The 21,061-nt window shown below is 45.5% G+C and overlaps 1 protein-coding gene across 1 annotated transcript; it reads right to left on the reverse strand.

The window, feature by feature from the left end:
• Nucleotides 1-567: 567 nt before the first annotated feature.
• LOC146617710 (creatine kinase B-type-like) lies at nt 568-20,232 on the reverse strand. The gene is made up of 7 exons (XM_085372963.1): nt 20,040-20,232; nt 18,948-19,102; nt 17,927-18,059; nt 14,043-14,214; nt 1,096-1,219; nt 823-1,012; nt 568-746 (listed from the first exon to the last, which is right to left on the reverse strand). The coding sequence occupies exons 1-7, from the start codon at nt 20,230-20,232 to the stop codon at nt 568-570; spliced, it is 1,146 nt and encodes a 381-aa protein (XP_085229089.1).
• Between the last annotated feature and the right edge of the window lie 829 nt (nt 20,233-21,061).

The raw sequence follows: 21,061 nt of genomic DNA on the forward strand, positions 1-21,061 counted from the left end.
TGCGTTTGGTAAATTTAAAATGAAGGCCTAATTTTTGTTGTTTGTTTCTTGGTTTTGTATATTTTTGTCATCTGTTTTCCTTGTGAGCGTGCTCAGAGAGATAATAAATCAGAGCTCTAATTATTCAGTTGTCTGTCTCTGATATATTTTTATGGTTTCTTTTTGTTGTTTTTTCCTGAACCTGAAATAAAACCACTACCATCATCAGTGTGTGACCTCAAACCATCAGGCACCTCAGAATGAGATGCCATTGAGGCTAACGGATGTGATTGGTCGGTGACCGTCACATAGGTGTGGACTGTGAGAAGGTGTGTGCGTGAATGAAGACAGGTGAGCAGCAGCTGTGATAGTTTGGGCCACAGAGACTTTATTAGAGATTTCAGGTGTTAGGTGAGTCCAACAGGTGAGACAGGAAGTAGAAAACCCTTCACATGTTGGAAGACTGAGGTCTAACTGAACGGCTCTAAACATCCCACAGCATCAGGACGGTTTCTGATTGGTTATAGTGAATGGAAGGGGTGGTAGGTGAGGATGAGGGGGTGGGGCTAGAGGTTACAGTGAAACAGGTCACTTCTGTTCAGGCATCATGTCATCGATGCTCTCTCCGGCCTCCAGCCGCTTCTCCATCTCCACCAGCAGGTTAATGCCATCCACCACCATTTGCACCAGCTCCACCTCTGAGAAACCCAGGCGGTCCGCGTTGGAGATGTCAAAGACTCCACCCACTGCTGCAGTGTCCACACCACCTTAGACACAGACAGGAAGTGATGAATGAGACAGCGAGGACAGGTGTTCCTTCCCGTCTGCTGTGCGTGCTCCTACCTGTTCCTCGCTTCTGCAGCCGCAGCCTCTTCAAGATCTCGCCGAACTTCTCGTGCTTGCTCACGTTTGGCAGCTTGACGTGGACGCCAGCTCGCAGGCCGGTGCCCAGGTTGGACGGGCAGGTGAGGATGTAGCCCAGGTGCTCGTTCCACATGAATTCATGACCTCGCTCCTTAAACAGTTCCTCGATCTGCCAGAGAGAGAGGTGAGACAGGTTAGACGGCTTCAGGTGTGACACTATGGGGTGAGGGAAATAGGAAGTGGCGTGCTGACCTTGGTGAGGCCAGTGCAGAAGCGGGTGAACACCTCCCTCATGTTTCCTCCTTTCTGCATGCTGATGACACGCAGATGATCCTCCTCGTTCACCCAAACCAGGAATGTCTTATTGTCATTGTGCCTGCAGGTGAGTAAGGGGTTATTCTTCCATCCTTGAAAACTGCTTCTTTCACTCCAATTCTCAAAAAGCCTGGTGCAGATCCCAATAATTTTGATAATCTCTGCCCTGTATCAAACCTCACCTTTATTTTGAAAATCCTTGAGAAAGTTGTTGCCTTCCAGCTTCACTCATACCTCAATGACCATAATCTCTATGAAAAATTTCAGTCTGGTTTCTGCCCAAATCATGATACAGAAACGGCTTTGTTAAGGATTACTAATGACCTTCTGATGGCAGCTGACTCTGGTCTTTTAACCATCCTCATCCTTCTCGATCTTAGTCCGGCATTTGACACCGTTTCTCATAATATCCTCCTGAGCATAATTAGCATCCATTGGCATTAGTCACACCTCACTTGCCTGGTGCATCATATCTCTCAGTTTATCCAATTTAAATCACACTCTTCAAGTTTCTTTCCTGTTTCTGCTGGTGTGCCCCAGGATTCAGTATTAGGGCCCTTTTTCATTATCTACATGCTCTCTCTTGGCCAAATATTCCGAAAATATAATATCAATTTTCATTGTTATGCTGATGACACCCAGCTCTACATTTCCTCCAAACCTAATTCATCCCTTCCACCTAACTCGCTCTCGAACTGGAGATCAGATCATGGTTCTCCTTCAATTATCTCAAACTTAACAGTAATAAAACAGAAGTTTTACTTGTTGGTAAAGCATCTATCTTAACCAAATCTCACACAGTTTCTCCATTAATATTGAAAATTCCCCCATCCTTCCTTCCCCACAGGTAAAAAGTTTGGGTTTCATACTCGACAGTACTCTCTCATTTCAGTCTCACATTAATTACATAACCTGGTCTGCATACTTTCACTTACATAACATTAATTGACTTCATCCCTTACTCCCCATGCGGATGCCATCCTTGTCCGTAGTCTTATTACTTCCCAGGTCAATTATTCCAACTCCCTTTTATTTGGTCTCCCCAACAAGTCCCTCCATAAACTTCAACTTTTTCAGAATACTCCAGCTCCAGGTCATAACTCATACTCCCATATTACCCCAATTCTTTAACAGCTTCACTGGTTGCCCAGGATAAATTTCAAAATCTTAGTTCTCACGTTTAAGTTTATTTATAACCTTGCCCCTCCTTATTTCTGTGATCTGCTTCATATCACCACTGTGCTGGTGTAGTTCTTCTTCCCAGCAGCAAGAGTCGCTACAGTTCTTTCATGCCAAGATTTGTTTGTTATTAGCTGTAGAGTTAGTAATGCAGCACACTTTGAGAAAAGACTGACTCAGCATGTTGTTCAGATAAACATCTGCATCCATCCTCTTCGTTGTTTTACAGAAAGCATCGCTTGTGAGTATTTAAGTTGAACAAGAGTTAATGCAACTATATTTGCTATTATTTATGCACTTTTATGGTTAAAGGTGTACTGTATTCAGATTTACTTTCTTTCCAATGTTAGCTAGTTTAGCCAACTGATTTGCATTATCGTGTGAATATATAGACTGAATATTGCTTATTCCTTCTGTTTGTAGTTTCACTCTGTTGATAATTGAAGGCAGCGTCAATAAAAGGGACGATACACCTGTCAGTTGTCGAGGAGTTTATCTACCTGCATAACTGTATCCAGTGTAGCAGTGAGGGCAGAATAACCACTGTTTCCCGCTCTCTGACATCTTCATCTGCCACTCATCTTGTTGTTCCTTCTGCTCGCCTTATCACTATGGGGCACAGAGCTTTCAGTCACTCTGCTCCTCGGCTCTGGAACTCACTTCCTTCAGCCTTCAGAAATATAGATTCCCTTCCCTTATTTAAGTCACAACTCAAAACCTACTTGTTTAAACTGGCTTACTCGCTTTAATACAGATTTTACTTGCTGTCAAATGTTGTTTTTTTTTGTTTGTTTTTATTTGTTTTTTGTAATTTAATTTATTAGAATCTATTTGAATCTACTGTTTTATTGGTAACTTTTTCTCTTTGACCTTGGGTTTTAGAAAGGCGCCCTCAAATAAAATGTATTATTATTATTTTTTTTTAAATTTTATTATTATAATGACAGGAAGTCCAAAGGCCAATGGGAAGTTGGCTTCAAGTTTTCTACACGTCTTGCCAAAACAAAAGCTTTTCTCTTGGAAACATCATGATTTAATTTCATTTTAACTCAGAGTCTCATCTTGGAATGATTTGGAATGTAACTCACAGAACCTGTCGACTTGGATGAGATTGCAGGAAGTGCACAATGCTGACTCGTTTTACGACTTTAAGTCTCTGAAGCCACTTTGGCATCGTTTAAAACCAGAGTTGGCAAAAGTACATTCTGTACTTAAGTAGAAGTATAGATACTTGTTCAATTCAATTCAATTCAGTTTTATTTATACAGCACCAAATCACAACAGTTGCCTCAAGGTGCTTTATATTGTAAGGTAGACCCTACAAAAATACATACAGAGACAAACCCAACAATCTTATGACCCCCTATGAGCAAGCACTTTGGCGGCAGTGGGAAGGAAAAACTTCCTTTTAGCATGAAGAAACCTCTGGCAGAACCAGGCTGAGGGAGGGGCAGCTATCTGCCGTGACCGGTTGGGGTGAGAGAAGGAAAGCAGGATAAAAGACATGCTGTGAAAGAGAGCCAGAGATTAATAATGACTAATAATTAATTGCAGAGTGTGAACTGAAGAAGACTGAAGAAGAAATACTCAATGCATCATGGGAATCCCCCAGCAGCCTACGTCTATTGCAACATAACTAAGGGAGGATTCAGGGTCACCTGATCCAGCCCTAACTATATGCTTTAGCAAAAAGGAAAGTTTTAAGCCTAATCTTAAAAGTAGAGATAGTCTATGTCTCTTGAATCTAATCTGGAAGCTGGTTCCACAGAAGAGGGGCCTGAAAACTGGAGGCTATGCCTCCCGGTCTACTTTTAAATACTCTAAGAACAACAAATAAGCCTGCAGTGTGAGAGCAAAGTGCTCTAATGGGGTGATATGGTACTATAAGGTCATTAAGATAAGATGGGGCCTGATTATTCAAGACCTTTTATGCAAGGAGCATGATTTTAAATCCAATTCTGGATTTAAGAGGGAGCCAATGAAGGGAAGCCAAAACAGGAGAAATATGCTCTCTCTTTCTAGTCCTTGTCAGTACTCTTGCTGCAGCATTTTGGATTAACTGAAGGCTTTTCAGGGTTTTTAGGACATCCTGATAATAATGAATTACAGTAGTCCAGCCTGGAAGTAATAAATGCATGAACTAGTTTTTCAGCGTCACTCTGAGACAGGATATTTCTAATTTTAGAGATATTTCGCAAATGGAAGAAAGCAGTCTTACATATTTGTTTAATATGTGCATTGAAGGACATGTCCTGGTCAAAGATTACTACAATGACAAGGTAATGAATACAGAGTAAGAATCTGGTTAGATACCATATTTCTAAGATTTTCAAGGCCATATATAATAACCTCAGTTTTATCTGAATTTAGAAGTAGAAAGTTAGAGGCCATCAAGGTCTTAACATTCCTGTAGTTTAACTAATTGGTGTGTGTTATCTGGCTTCATAGATAGATAAAGTTGGGTGTCATCTGCATAGCAGTGAAAATGTATGCTATGCTTTCTGATGATACAGCCTAGCACTGAACCCTGTGGAACTCCATAATTGACCATTTACACGAACAAATTGAAGTTTATTAGATAGATATAATACAAACCACTGCAAACCAGCGCAGTACCTGTAATACCTACAGCATGGTCGACAGTATCGAACGCTGCACTGAGGTCTAGCAGGACAAGCACAGAGATGAGTCCACTGTCAGAGGCCATAAGAAGATCATTTGTAAACTTCACTAAAGCTGTTTCTGTGCTGTGATGAGCTCTGAAACCTGACTGAAACTCTTCGAATAAGCCATTCCTCTGCAGATGATCAAGTAGCTGTTTGACAACTACTCTTTCAAGAATTTTTTATATGAAAGGAAGGTTGGAGATTGGCCTATAATTAGCTAAGACAGCTGGGTCTAGAGATGGCGTTTTAAGTAAAGGTTTAAATACTGCCAGCTTGAAGGCCTGTGGTACATAGCCGATTATTAGGGATAGCTTGATCATATTTAATATTGAAGCATTAATTAATGGCAGGACTTCTTTGAGCAGGCTTGGGGTCTAAAAGGACACATTGATGGTTTTGAGGAAGTAATTACTGAAGTTAACTCGGAAAGAACAATTAGAGAAAAAGGCTCTAAATGAATATCAATGGTACTGTACGGTAGCTGTAGATAATGTTACATCTGTGAGATGATTATGAGTAATTTTTTCTCTAATGGCTAAAATTTTATTTGTGAAGAAGTTCATGAAGTCATTACTAGTTAACGTTAAAGGAATGGTTGTCACAAACAAGGATGCGGTGGACTCAAAAGCAGACTCAATTACTCGAACTATGTATAATTTATTAGAAGGAACAAAAACGTGAACAGAACTGGGTTTAACAGAAACCATTCGCAGAAACTAAGGGAAATCCGTGGGCGGGGAAACAGGCGTAGAGCACAGGGAGAACTCGAACGGGAACTTTCTGTAAACACAGGAGAAGGGTGTTACTGAGTGACAAACGAGTAAGGGACAGAGGTATGGAGTGCCAGTGGATAGTCTTGGGCTTACTTGGAGACCCTGGTTATTAAGCGGGGGAAAAGGCTGCCATGGGAGCATTCCAGAGAGGATCGAGAGTGTGGAGAGTCCGGTCCAGATTCCAAGGAGGTGGAGAGTATGGACTGAAGGGCAGGCTGAGGAGAAGTTGTGTATGTGGTCCTTGGGTTCCGAGGAGACGGAAAAACAGGATGGAGACGGAACCAGCACTACTGGTGAGTGCGACGGGTGATGAATCACAGATGGTAGCAGGACGAACTGGCGAGGAGTGGCAGGCAGTGCTGGCTTAAAAACCCTCTAGGTGGAGCCCCGGAGATTGAAAACAGGTGATGAGCTGGCCAACTCCACCCCAAAGGACGGATGACAGGAACCTGGACCATGCCTGACCAGACACTCCCACAGCATATGACAGTACCTCCCCCTCAAGGGTCACCACCCGGCGACCCCCTGGACCGGGCCCTGCGAGGGGAGGAGCGAAACGCAGCAATCAGGGACGGGTCCAGAATGAGCGACCGAGGAACCCAAGAACGCTCCTCAGGCCCATACCCCTCCCAGTCCACCAGGTACTGGACACCACGACCGCGGCGAAGACGTGAGAGAATTATGGGCGTATTCCACCCAAGGCAACTGAGACGACCAGGCAGCCGGGTTCTGAGATGAGACGCAGCGAAGAGCGGATTCCAACTCCTGGTTCAAACGTTCAGTCTGGCCATTGGTCTGCGGATGGAAACCAGAACTCAAGTTGGCTTTGGCACCCAGGGCTGTACAGAAGGCCCTCCACACTCCGGAGACAAACTGAGGCCCCCTGTCAGACACAATTTCCGAGGGTATGCCATGAAGTCGGAATACATGGTCCATAAGGATCTGGGTGGTCTCAGCAGCCGTCGGCAGCTTGTCTAGGGCTACGAAATGAGCCGCTTTGGAAAACCGATCGACTATGGACAGAACCACCGTCTTCCCCGAAGAAGCCGGGAGGCCGGTAACAAAATCCAAGGCGATATGAGACCAAGGCCTATGCGGAGTACTAAGCGGTCGGAGTAAGCCAGACGGGGGCCGATTGGAGGACTTATTACGGGCACAAACAGAACAGGCAGCCACATAAGCCTTCACATCCTTGTCCATGGAACGCCACCAGAAATACCTCTTCAACAGAGCCGTGGTCCTACTCACTCCCGGGTGGCAAGTAAACCGGGCTGTATGGACCCAATGGATCACAGCCGACCGGGCGGCAGAGGGTACAAAACGCCGACCGGGTGGGCCAGTTCCTGGATCGGTGTCTTCTCGTAGTCCTTGGCGTATGGCCTCCTCCATATCCCAGGTGAGGGAGCCAATTCTGCAGGTGGAAGGGAGAATGAGCTCAGGGTCCCGGGAGTCCAAGTCCGAGGAGTACTGGCGAGACAGGGCATCGGGTTTAAGATTTCTGGAACCCGGGCGATAGGAAATGTCAAAATTAAATCGGGCAAAGAAAAGGGACAACCGAGCCTGGCGGGAGTTCAGTCTTTTAGCCGATCTGAGATAAGTCAGATTCTTGTGATCTGTCCAGATGATAAACGGATGTTCCGTCCCCTCCAGCCAGTGGCGCCACTCCTCCAAAGCCAAATTAATGGCCAGGAGCTCCCTATCCCCAACGTCATAATTCCGTTCGGCAGGAGAAAGGCGCCGAGAAAAGTAGGCGCAGGGTTGGAGCTTGCCACGAGGACCAGAACGCTGAGACAGCACAGCCCCCACCCCCACGCTCGAAGCATCAACCTCCACCACGAACTGCTTACTTGTGTCAGGATGGACCAAAACAGGAGCCGAAGAAAAAAGCCGTTTGAGCGTGGCGAAGGCCGAGTGAGCCTCGGGAGACCAAACGAAGGGGACCCGGGAGAAAGTAAGGCGGGTGAGAGGCGCAGCCACCCGTCTGTAGTCCCTGACAAAGCGCCTGTAGAAATTCGCAAAGCCAAGGAACTGCTGCAGCTGTCTGCGTGAATCAGGAACGAGCCACTCCACCACTGCCTTAACCTTTACAGGGTCCGTCTTCACCTGCCCTTCCGCCAGTAGGTAGCCCAGAAATGAGATAGACGAGACGTGAAAGTCACACTTCTCGGCCTTCACATAAAGGAGTCTGCGCTGCGGGACTGTTTTGATCACGCGGACTGAGAAATGTTTCACGTGGCCGCCAGAGACATTGATGAATACACAGACTCAGTCTGTGGATTTATCAGGAAATGCGTGGAAGATGTCGTCCCATCCAGAACAGTCAAATCCTTCCCAAATCAAAAACCCTGGATTAACGGAGATGTTCGCGCGGCACGGAACACCGCCTTTGCCTCCGCGAACACATCGGACTACAAACACGCACATTACCAACTCCGGAAGACGATCAAAGCAGCCAAACGTGAGTACAGGGACAGGGTGGAGCAACAGTTTGACAACCCTCGGAGTATGTGGCAGGGACTAAACACGATCACAGACTTTAGAGGGAAAACCAGCACACCGCAGACCACGGCCTCTCTGTGTGAGGATCTAAACGTATTCTACGCTAGATTCGACACAGCGAACACCATGAGACCGGACAGTGTGCGCACCGCGGATGACGTCAGTGCGCACACTGTGTCTGAGGAGGATGTGCGGAAGTGCTTCAGGAAGGTGAACGCACGCAAAGCTACTGGTCCGGACGGGATTCCCGGCCGCGTCCTCAGGTCATGCGCGGCTCAGCTGGCTGGAGTGTTCACGCACATCTTCAACCTTTCCCTCTCTCTGTCTGTAGTCCCAGCCTGCTTCAAAATGGCCACCATCGTCCCTGTACCCAAATCCTCCACCATCTCCTCATTGAACGACTGGCGACCTGTAGCCCTGACCCCCATCGTAAGCAAATGCTTCGAGAAGCTGGTCAGGGACTTCATCTGCTCTGCACTACCCGACTCACTGGACCCTCTACAGTTTGCATACCGCCACAACAGGTCCACTGATGATGCCATAGCCCTGACACTACACACTGCCCTGTCACACCTGGAGAAGAGAGACACGTATGTGAGGATGCTGTTTGTAGATTACAGCTCAGCATTCAATACCATCGTTCCCTCGAAGCTGGACAGGAAACTGCAGGATCTAGGACTGAGCAGCTCCCTCTGCAGCTGGATCCTTAGCTTCCTGTCTGACAGACGCCAGGTGGTCAGACTGGGCAGCATCACCTCATCCCCCATCACACTGAACACTGGTGCTCCACAGGGGTGTGTACTGAGCCCTCTCCTGTACTCACTCTACACCTACGACTGCACAGCCACTAACAGCTCCAACATCATTGTGAAGTTTGCGGACGACACTACAGTGGTGGGTCTTATCACCAACGGTGATGAGACGGCTTACAGGGAGGAGGTCAGCGCCCTGACCCACTGGTGTCAAGACAACCATCTCACCCTCAACGTCGCAAAGACAAAGGAGTTGATAGTGGACTTCCGGAGGTGCAGAGAAGTACACACCCCCATCACCATCAACGGCGCTGCTGTGGAGAGAGTGAGCAGCTTCCGGTTCCTTGGAGTACATCTGGCTGAGGATCTTACGTGGTCAGTACACACAAACAAAACAGTGAAGAAGGCGCAGCAGCGCCTCTTCTTTCTCAGGAGACTGAAAAGATTCGGCATGAGCCCCCGCATCCTCAGGACCTTCTATCACTGTGCCATTGAGAGCATCCTCACTGGATGCATCACCACCTGGTATGGCAACAGCACCGCCTACAACTGCAAAGCTCTCCAGCGAGTAGTGCGGTGCTCTGAACGGATAATTGGAGGTGAACTTCCCTCCCTCCAAGACATCTACAGGAAGCGCTGCCTGAGGAAAGCGGGGAGGATCATCAAGGACTCCAGTCACCCCAGCCATAAACTGTTCAGACTGCTTCCATCAGGAAGGAGGTTCTGCAGCATCCGGTCCCGTACCAGCAGACAGAGACAGCTTTTTCCATCAGGCCATCAGACTGCTGAACACGTCATAGACACCTCAGCTTCACTACTGGAACTTCAACATTATGCACTCCACACTGTATACAAATGCCACTTGTTTTGCACATATTCAACTCTGTATATTTTATATATTTTATTATTATTATTATTTATTTTTTTTACTATTTAATTTGTAAAAATGTGTGTACACACACACACACACACACACACACACACACACACTCTTAGTATACACATCCAGAAATGCATACACTATTATATATTGTACATATATTTATTAGTTTCAGGTTGGCCATTCTTGTATTTTGCTCGTTTGTGTTGTTGTGTTTGCACATCTCTGTTGCTTGTGGGGCTCGCACACAAGAATTTCACTCGCATGTGCTGTGCCAGTGTGCCTGCACATGTGATGTGACAATAAAAGTGATTTGATTTGATTGGATTGATTTGATTAAAGGCGGTTCTCCAACAGTCGCTGCAGCACACTCCGGACATGCACCTGATGCTCCTCGAGGGATCGAGAAAAGATCAAAATATCATCCAGGTAAACAAACACGAAAACATTCAGGAAATCCCGGAGCACGTCATTCACTAGTGCCTGGAAGACTGCAGGGGCATTGGTGAGGCCAAACGGCATTACCAGGTATTCAAAATGCCCCAGAGGAGTGTTAAAAGCAGTCTTCCACTCGTCACCCTCCCTTATGCGGACAAGGTGGTATGCGTTCCTCAAGTCCAGCTTGGAGAAGACAGTGGCACCGCGGAGGGGTTCGAAAGCAGAGTTGATCAAAGGTAGGGGATACTTGTTCTTAATTGTGATCGCATTAAGTCCCCTGTAATCGATGCACGGCCGGAGCGATGAATCCTTCTTAGACACAAAAAAGAAACCGGCGGCCACCGGTGAGGAAGAAGGACGAATGAGACCGGCTGCTAGCGAGTCCTGGATGTACTTCTCCATAGCCCCCCTCTCCGGACGGGACAGGTTATAAAGACGGCTGGAGGGCAAAGGAGCACCAGGGAGAAGATCAATGGCACAATCATATGGTCGATGAGGAGGCAGCGACTGAGCCCTGTCCTTACTGAACACCTCTCGTAGATCATGATATTCAGGAGGGACAGAGGTAAGGTCAGGGGGGGAGACAACCAATGGAGGAGAAACAGAAGCCCCCGAGGGCAAGGCTGACTTTAAACAGTTGGCGAGACAAAACAGACTCCAACTCGCCACTCTCTTCCCTGTCCAGTCAATGTGTGGATTGTGCTTCTGCAACCACGGAAAACCAAGGATCACTGGCACGTCAAGGGAAGAGGTGGTAAAAAAGAGTTATGTCCTCCTGATGGTTACCTGACGTGACTAACTTGACAGGTGATCATCGCGAATACCTCATTATTCAAAGCGGCGGCCGGGATCGGAGGCTCGAGCTGAATGAGGGGCAAATTCAATGATTTAGCAACCGCAGCGTCTATCAAATTTTGCTCTGACCCGGAGTCAACGAGAGCACGAAAAGAATGAGCCTTAGTACCGGACATCAACGAAACCGAAAGCAAAAAACGGGGTTTATCACTCTTAAAAACATTGCCCACCCGTAACCCCGGACTTACCGGCGGGCCACGCCTTTTGGCCGGACCGGGCAAACAGTGAGGCGATGGCCGCTTCCTCCGCAGTAGAAGCACTCTCCGGCTCGGAAATGCCGCTCCCGCTCCTCAGGAGTGAGCCGAGCGCGGCCGATCTGCATAGGCTCAGGGGAAGGAGAGCGAGGACGGACGGATGATGTCACCGGAAGCGACGGGGGTAACGCCGAAACGGCCACGGGTCGAAACAGAGACGGAGAGGGCTTGGACCGCCTCTCAGCGTCTCTTTCCCTCAGTCGACTATCGATCCTGAGAGCGAGAGAGGCGAGCGCTTCGAACGTGGCCAGCTCGTCGTGCACAGCCAGCTGATCCTTCATCTGTTCGGAAAGGGACGCTAGGAAAATTCCCCCGCAGCGCGGCGTCTGGCCAACCCGCTTCCACAGCAGCAGTGCGGAACTCAATCGCGTATTCTGCAACGCTGCGTTTTCCCTGACGGAGTCCCAACAGCCTCTTAGCCGCAGTACCCTCAGAGATCGGGTGAGCGAACGTAGCCTTGAATTCCTTGAGGAAGTCCTCATAGGAACACGAGGCAATCGGAGGGGAGGGGAAGAGATGCCCCGATAAGCCGATTCTATCGCAGGATGCGCAACGGCGGGCGCAGGCAACGGTCCCGGCTGGCTGGGGAGAACGGGTGGATTAGACTCCCTGAGTTCCGAAAACCGGGTAAGTAACTCTTCCTGTTTTTCACTGATAGCATTACATTGGTCCATTAAGGACGTCAAGGTCTGTTCATGCCGTCCTAACATGTTTATTTATGGCGGCGCGAATTGGGTCCGCTGAGTCCATTAGTGGCCAGTTCGTTCTGTCACAAACAAGGATGCGGTGGACTCAAAAGCAGACTCAATTACTCGAACTATGTATAATTTATTAGAAGGAACAAAAACGTGAACAGAACTGGGTTTAACAGAAACCATTCGCAGAAACTAAGGGAAATCCGTGGGCGGGGAAACAGGCGTAGAGCACAGGGAGAACTCGAACGGGAACTTTCTGTAAACACAGGAGAAGGGTGTTACTGAGTGACAAACGAGTAAGGGACAGAGGTATGGAGTGCCAGTGGATAGTCTTGGGCTTACTTGGAGACCCTGGTTATTAAGCGGGGGAAAAGGCTGCCATGGGAGCATTCCAGAGAGGATCGAGAGTGTGGAGAGTCCGGTCCAGATTCCAAGGAGGTGGAGAGTATGGACTGAAGGGCAGGCTGAGGAGAAGTTGTGTATGTGGTCCTTGGGTTCCGAGGAGACGGAAAAACAGGATGGAGACGGAACCAGCACTACTGGTGAGTGCGACGGGTGATGAATCACAGATGGTAGCAGGACGAACTGGCGAGGAGTGGCAGGCAGTGCTGGCTTAAAAACCCTCTAGGTGGAGCCCCGGAGATTGAAAACAGGTGATGAGCTGGCCAACTCCACCCCAAAGGACGGATGACAGGAACCTGGACCATGCCTGACCAGACACTCCCACAGCATATGACAATGGTTGGCTTAACAGTGCTCTGACTTTTTTTCAGCCTGGCTACAGTGCTGAAGAGAAACCTAAGGTTGTTCTTATTTTCTTCAATCAGTGATGACCAGATGTTCTAGCTTTACGGAGGGCTTTCTTATAAAGCAATAAACTATTTCTCCAGGCTAAATGATGATCTTGTAAATTTGTGACATGCCATTTCCTCTCCATCTTACAAGTTATCTGCTTTAGGCTATGTGTTTGAGAATTACACCAGGGAGTCAAGTATTTCTAATTTGAGACCATATTTTTCACAGGAGCAACAGTATCTATTGTCATACGTTGTGAGAAGGTAAAATTATTAACAAGATAATCAACCTCTATTTGAGCAGCGTTCAGGTAGCTGCTCTGCTCTGTGTTGGTACAGGTCATTGAAGATGATAACAGTGGGTGGATTATATTCTCAAACTTAGTTACAGCACTTTCAGAAAGACATCTACTGTGATGAAGTCTACTCTCCACTGCTGTGTAATCAATTATTGTAAATTTAAATGTTATCAGGAAATGATAAGAGGAGAGAGGATTTTCAGGAAACACTGCTCAATGTTCAGTTTATATGCCATATGTTAAAACAAGATCTAGGGTGTGACTAAAGTGGTGGTTGGATTCTTTGAAATGAAATGAAGCCGTCTACAGGGGTGGATGTGGTGGTTGGGTGGATGTTCAGTGAGCTTGACACTACGACCAAGGACTGCTGCGATTCTTTATTCCATGAGCAAACTGATGTTTATTCCTTATTTCTGGTCACTTTTTTTTTTTATTAATCTTTCCAACTTTTACCTCTATTCAATCAGACTCACCTTTTTTTATTACACCTACATCTGTTTTTATGAATGTATGAATCTTCCATTCTGAGTCAGTATTTTTTGTTCTGAACTTTGACCTCAACTCGGTTTTTTTTTTTATTCTGTCTCTCATTACAGTTATTTTTATACTGGTGTTTGTTCAGAAAAAGGACATATTTGAGACGCTCTAGCTCAAAGTTTATTCTCTCTCAGCATTTCTTCATTCTGTTAGAATCAGGTTAATTTAAATCAATTTCTGGCTTTGGAGTCATATTTTTCCAAACCAATACTTCATTATACCCCCCCACCCCTGCACCTCCACTTGTAGGGTTACATACTGACCAGATGCCACGGCCATCGGGCCAATCGCGGGCCATGCCGGACGCCAGCAGCAGCGGGGACACAGGCTTATCAAACAGGAAGTGGTCATCAATGAGTTGCTGCTGCTCCTCCTCGGTCATGTTCTTCAGAGCATAGTACTTCCCCTTCAGGTCTCCTTCCAAGGAGGCCAGAGCTGCAGCCACCACACAGTAGGTCAAAGGTCAGAGGTACACATAAACCCTACTTCAGGATGACAGGTGAGCAAACAGGAAGTGGTGTCAACTGAACTAGATAGAGCTGTTTCACAGAATCACTTTTAATGGGACAGGTATTGACTTTCAAAATAAAAGCAAATTAAAGGTTTAATTGTTTCACTAAAGGTGACCAGGAAGTTTCACCCCCCTTTAGATTTCACCCCCTTTTAGATATCAAATCATATGAAGTTTCCTGCCAGCATCTCTCATTAATTACATTTTATTTTTACCCATCATACCTGAACGTTACCTATAAAAAAGTCACCTTTACTCTGATGAGTGTCTTGACTTTCTACAGGAAAACAGAGTACCAGTTCCTCACACTTTGATGCAGAGATACCTGAGCAGCCTGAACTGTTTAGGTGGTCAGGAGTCGGCCTGACAGCTGAGGAAATCATACAGAGATCACATGATCATTCTGAGACCCGCATTTCTGTGGGTCTTAGAATGGCTCAGTTAAATGTCTCCTGGTTCCTGAGGTCTTTAAAAGCAGGTGTGGAACTAGCTCAGACAGCAGGGTGCAGCAGAATCTCAGGTCTGCCGGCTTTAACCGGTAGTCGCATTTGAATATGAAAGACAGGCTTTAAATGGCGAGCTGTCGGTCTCATTAGCAGTCTCAGCAGGACGGCTCTCAGCTCAGGGTTATGTAAGAGTTTGATCTGCTGCTGCGTTCACTGACACACTCGATGAGGCATCATGGGAAGTATCTAAATAAAGACTTATCCTCTTCAGCTGCAGACCCAGCTGAATGAAGCCCGACTGACGAGAGTTTGTACCTCACCTACCTCAGCAGGACCACAAGAAACTGCTGCATCAGACGGTCCCTAAATGCACCACCACAGTTTAAACTCAAAGTGAATTTAACAAACAATAAAAACCTGATTTAGAATCCGTTTGTTCTCATTTTACTCTAAAACTGACATCAGCATCAGTGTTCATAGCCTGTACTCACTACAGCCTGTACATCTATAGTTATAGAATATTCACAACATACTTCATACCGTGTACATTATAACATACCATAATAGACCCATTTCTGTAATATACTTACATATCTATATTATTGTTAATATATATTGTAATATATCTATATCACTAAAGCACTTCTGGATGGATGCAAACTGCATTTTGTTGCCTTGTACTTGATTAAGCCATGCAGGTCTAAGTACACGCGGCCGGTACAGTGAAACTGCGAATGTGATGAATTCTTAAAGTTGAATAAAGTTGAATTCTTCATGTGATGAAGTATTCAACTTTATTGTCATTGCACATGACAATAAAGTTGAATTCTATTCTAGTGTGATGGACGGTGCTCTGAAATGCTCAGACAGACGCTCCCTCTCTGAGTCTGACCTTTTTTTTACGTCCTTCCCAAAGCTGAACAAACAAAACAGGAAGTGTTGAGTTTCAGTCAGATGCTCGAGTCTGTAAATGCTGCATTTTAAATGAGTTAAAGGTCTGTTTCCGTTCGTTCTCCAGCTTTTTCCTCAGGTCAGTTACATAATGGCGCTAAACGCTGCAATATCTCCCGATGAATATGAAGCAGCATTTTTTTTTTTTTTTTAATATAAAAACCTCGATCCTGAGCTCAAGTTTGTTAAAACAAAAAAAAAAAAAAAAAAAAATCTATGTGCATATATTTTGTTTGTTTTGTTAAGTTCAGGTTTACACATGTAGTTCCCAATTTTAGATTAGTGTTAATTAAAACTCTTTGTTATTTGGAGCAGATCAGATCTCTAAAAAACACACTACAGTATGCTTCAGCATTTTTCTTTACATGAAGGTTTTAGTGACATTTTGGTTTAAGAAGGAGGGACAAACCTGAATTTTCAGGTCAGAAGGTCAGGCTCTGCTAGGAACATAACTTTGACTGAAGGACATACTTTAGCTTCAATGAGCGAAGAATGACAGTGATCTACAGTAGAAGTGCTGACAGTGAGGTATAATACAGCAGTCTGCAGGCAGGGGGCAGAGTGATGATGCTACAGTGGGGCAAAAAAGTATTTAGTCAGCCACCGATTGTGCAAGTTCCCCCACTTAAAATGATGACAGAGGTCAGTAATTTGCACCAGAGGTACACTTCAACTGTGAGAGACAGAATGTGAAAAAAAAAAAAAAAAAAAAAAAAAAAAAAAATCCATGAATTCACATGGTAGGATTTGTAAAGAATTTATTCGTAAATCAGGGTGGAAAATAAGTATTTGGTCACCTCAAACAAGGAAAATCTCTGGCTCTCACAGACCTGTAACGTCTTCTGTAAGAAGCTTTTCTGTCCCCCACTCGTTACCTGTATGAATGGCACCTGTTTGAACTCATCATCTGTATAAAAGACACCTGTCCACAGCCTCAAACAGTCAGACTCCAAAATCCGCCATGGCCAAGACCAAAGAGCTTTCGAAGGACACCAGGAAAAGTATTGTAGACCTGCACCAGACTGGGAAGAGTGAATCTACAATAGGCAAGCAGCTTGGTGTGAAAAAAATCAACTGTGGGAGCAATCATCAGAAAATGGAAGACATACAAGACCACTGATAATCTCCCACGATCTGGGGCTCCACGCAAGATCTCATCCCGTGAGGTCAAAATGATCATGAGAACGGTGAGTAAAGATCCCAGAACCACACGGGGGGACCTGGTGAATGACCTGCAGAGAGCTGAGACCAAAGTAACAAAGGTCACCATCAGTAACACACTACAACGGCAGGGAATCAAATCCCGCAGTGCCAGACGTGTTCCGCTGCTGAAGCCAGTGCATGTCCAGGCCCGTCTGAAGTTTGCCAGAGAGCACATGGATGATACAGCAGAGGATTGGGAGAATGTCATGTGGTCAGATGAAACCAAAGTAGAACTTTTTGGTATAAACTCAACTCGTCGTGTTTGGAGGAAGAAGAATACTGAGTTGCATCCCAAGAACACCATACCTACTGTGAAGCATGGGGGTGGAAACATCATGCTATGGGGCTGTTTTTCTGCCAAGGGGACAGGACGACTGATCCGTGTTAAGGACAGAGTGAATGGGGCCATGTATCGTGAGATTTTGGCCAAAACCTCCTTCCATCAGTGAGAACTTTGAAGATGAAACAAGGCTGGGTCTTCCAACATGACAATGATCCAAAACACACCGCCCGGGCAACAAAGGAGTGGCTCCGTAAGAAGCATTTGAAAGTCCTGGAGTGGCCTAGCCAGTCTCCAGACCTCAACCCCATAGAAAATCTGTGGCGGGAGTTGAAAGTCCGTGTTGCTCGGCGACAGCCCCAAAACATCACTGCTCTCGAGAAGATCTGCATGGAGGAATGGGCCAAAATACCAGCTACTGTGTGTGCAAACCTGGTAAAGACCTATAGTAAACGTTTGACCTCTGTTATTGCCAACAAAGGTTATGTTACAAAGTATTGAGTTGTATTTTTGTTATTGACCAAATACTTATTTTCCACCCTGATTTACGAATAAATTCTTTACAAATCCTACCATGTGGATTCATGGATTTTTTTTTTTTCACATTCTGTCTCTCACAGTTGAAGTGTACCTCTGGTGCAAATTACTGACCTCTGTCATCATTTTAAGTGGGGGAACTTGCACAGTCGGTGGCTGACTAAATACTTTTTTGCCCCACTGTACATGCGGCAGAAGATACAGGAAGTGACCTCGTACTTTCAATGGAGAGGTTCTCAATAGTGCGTCGCTCTCCACGGCTGCAGTGTGGCGGCAGACAGAAGCCACGAATGCTGCGTCCTGTGCGAACCCGAGAGCTGAGCACATAGTTTGGATCCAGATCATCTCCACCCTGAAACACAAAGGAGACACAAGAACAGGAGGGTCAGAGTCCATCACTGCCCACCCTTCAGAGGTCACCACCACCCTCAGCTGACACACCAAAACCAAATCATTGAGCCTTGCAGCCAATAAAGAGTTTAAGAGTCACTTGTTGTTGGGTAGGACTTCATGTCTGGGCTAAACACATCACATGCAAGAATTCAGTACCCTAGTGAATAATCAGTTCTGTGGAAAATAGCATCACCAATGCTCAAAGATCTCAGACTCCTGTGTGCTGATGGCCCAGGTTGGTAGTTTTACCTGTGATGAGCTCAGGGAGCAGCTGCCTCATCTGCATGCTGAAACAGACTGATTCCAGACCTGATGTTAAACCTTTCAGCAACTCACAGGTTTGAATTTAGGTTATTACTGCCTGACAGTTTAATGCCAATAAAGCTGCAGCTGAAAGAATAAAACTGTCTCCAGAGCTCTGTCCTGCTGATGGGCAGTGATGCTGAGGCTGTGATTTTCAGTCTGAATTGGATTTTAAATTCCTCAGAATTATGCAGCCCTACACCTGTCCATGTTAGTGATTATGAATCTGCTGCGAACTCCGACAATTTCATGTGGACACAAAGTTTTGACAATGCTGTGATTGGTTTTTGGCGTGAATCCTTTCGTGTTTGGTTTGTCTGTTTGAAATAGCTCCAGGACAGCTCTGAGATTAGAGCATTACATCTGAATGAGCATGTCTTCTGTAACAGGTGTGTTCACCTGTCCTTGACATTAAGTGTATGTACCGTAATGATTGTATTTAAATCGGTTTGTCCTGAATGTTTTTTCCGCTTGAGGCTCTGGTCATGAATTCCATAAATAATGAGATGTGTTTGAACTGGCTTCAGGTGAGTTGATCGTTTACCTGGAGGTTGTCAGGGTTCAGGTCCGTCTTGTGTTTGTCTGTTGGTTTGTATCCTCCATGGCGGTCTTCGATCACTGGATCCATCAGGTCTTTAAACACTTCATACGTCTCCTCGTCTCCAGCCACACAGCCCACAGTCATGATAAACGGATGACCTGTAAGGGGAAAGGATGGACAGTCACTTCCCCTTGTCACAGCCAACATCTATGGGCCTTAAAATGACTTTTTTTGACTTCAGAGAGAAAACCTAAACATGACGGAGTGTGCCAATGGGTTTGTTTGGTCTGTTTCACAATTTCCTTGTAGGATAGTGTGTTATGGTCTTTAACGCACTAAGAGGAGCTAAATGAACTAAGGAGGATTAGAAGAGGAGGATCAGGTGGTTGGACTGAAGGTCAATACTATGTCCTGCCCTTGGGTGGGAATTATAGACCAAAAATTACCTTGATCTAATGAGTCTATCCAATTAAAGAGTTTATTATTAACAGAATCTCTCAATGTGAAGGTGACAAACACGCAAAGTTACATGTCTGGTGAAGGCTTAACTGGCTTATGTAAGAGCCAGACCAGCATCAGATAGAGGCTTGGTTCCTATTCTGAAGGTTATTGGACTAGGCTGAAGTTGTCTTACTTTGAGGAAGAGTTACTTGGACAAGGAGGTGGATCAAGGGTCTTAAGGATGTTTTGGAGAAATGGAACATGGTACAAGTGTCCAAGGGTGGAGTTGTTTAGTTGTTTATTTGGTCAGGTTTTTAGGGAGGTGTTAACATATATGCCAAATCAGTCGCCTTGGCACAATTAGCTGGTCTGGAGGAGATTTGTCTTATTTTGAGAGGAATTACCAGCACCTTGGTAAGGGGCTGTTTAAGGAGGAGGATGGTGCTTTGGGAATGGGGTACCTGGTTATTCTGAAGGTTGAATTGTGTTGGAAGAGAGGTACACAGTTTTTAGGGAGCCATTTATGTGTGACCGTTTGATGAAGGAGTGTCTACCTGGCACTGATGATAAAGTTATCTGGTTTAGGACTTGTTACCTTTGTTTGAGTTCAAGAATAGAGTTTGAGCTCTTAATGCTGACTGTGGGAGGGGTTACCTGGGTTGTCAACGCCAGTCTGGATGACATCGTCCAGGGTGAATCCGCTGGGCGTCTCCTTGTCCCTCAGGTTGGCGTACATTTCGGACGTGAGCACCTTGGCCATGTGGTTGTTGTGCTGGCTGAGGTCGGGGTACTCCTGCTCCGCCGTGTACTTCAGCTTCAACTTGTTGTGGGTGTTTCCAAAAGGCATGATGACGTCCGGGCTGCTCGCCTGCCGCAAAGCCATCGGTTACAGTCAAAGTGTTCAATAACACAGCATTACAGCATCAAACAGTTTATGTATTTGCACGTTAATCTATCTCAGACACAGAAACCGATCGCTTACAGCACTTTCCTAAAAAAGTTATTGCTAAATTTGTACTGACAATAAAACTTTTACACTAAAGTTCAGTCAGTAAAAGGAGGCTGGTCACAAAGATGAAGAAACTCAGGCATGCATTTGATAACTTCTGGAAGATTTCTGGATGTGATTTGAATTTTGAATATTCATGTATTCATGTACATGTTGCTGCTAGTAAAACATTGACTCAATGAAATACACTTGATTGTTTTTGATAGGAAAGGCCAATAAAGAGGCCCATTTTCTCCACAAACCTGGTCTGAGGGTGCTGGGTCAGACTCTTCCCACTGAGGCCACTTTTTGTGGGTTTTATGGTCATGTGATCACATTTATATTGATTCTTATGAAAACATTACAATTAAAATGGAAATGTGATGAACAAAAACATGCCTTTAAATGTGACACAGTTTACTGATCAATTAAAATGATTGCTCAAACTGCCTGAGCTCTGGTCAGTCGCTGATGAAGCAAAGTCAAATGGTGAAAAACTCAGATGCTGACTCTGCAAAAATCTTTGCGACATCAGATTTTTTTTCTGCAAACTTTTAGAAACGCCTCAAACCCTCCAATCAGGTTATAAATTATCAACAACCTGATTGGATTAAGGAGCTTCTGATCTTTACTGTAACTCTCATAATTGCAGTAAAAGTACTCTGTTACTTTCCATTGGCTGTATTTA

Source organism: Diplotaxodon limnothrissa, linkage group LG15 (assembly GCF_057381915.1).
Source record: "Diplotaxodon limnothrissa isolate DT_005_m linkage group LG15, D_limnothrissa_male_GT1.1, whole genome shotgun sequence".
Taxonomy (NCBI): domain Eukaryota; kingdom Metazoa; phylum Chordata; class Actinopteri; order Cichliformes; family Cichlidae; genus Diplotaxodon; species Diplotaxodon limnothrissa.

Excerpts from the sequence above, each read along its gene's own strand:
- LOC146617710 (XM_085372963.1), bottom strand. The coding sequence starts at position 20,232 with ATGCCTTTTGGAAACACCCACAACAAGTTGAAGCTGAAGTACACGGCG. Across the intron at positions 1,220-14,042 it reads CCCGATGGCCGTGGCATCTG|GCACAATGACAATAAGACAT; the intron begins GTCAGTATGTAA and ends ACTCACCTGCAG. Across the intron at positions 747-822 it reads GCTGCAGAAGCGAGGAACAG|GTGGTGTGGACACTGCAGCA; the intron begins GTAGGAGCACGC and ends TCTGTGTCTAAG.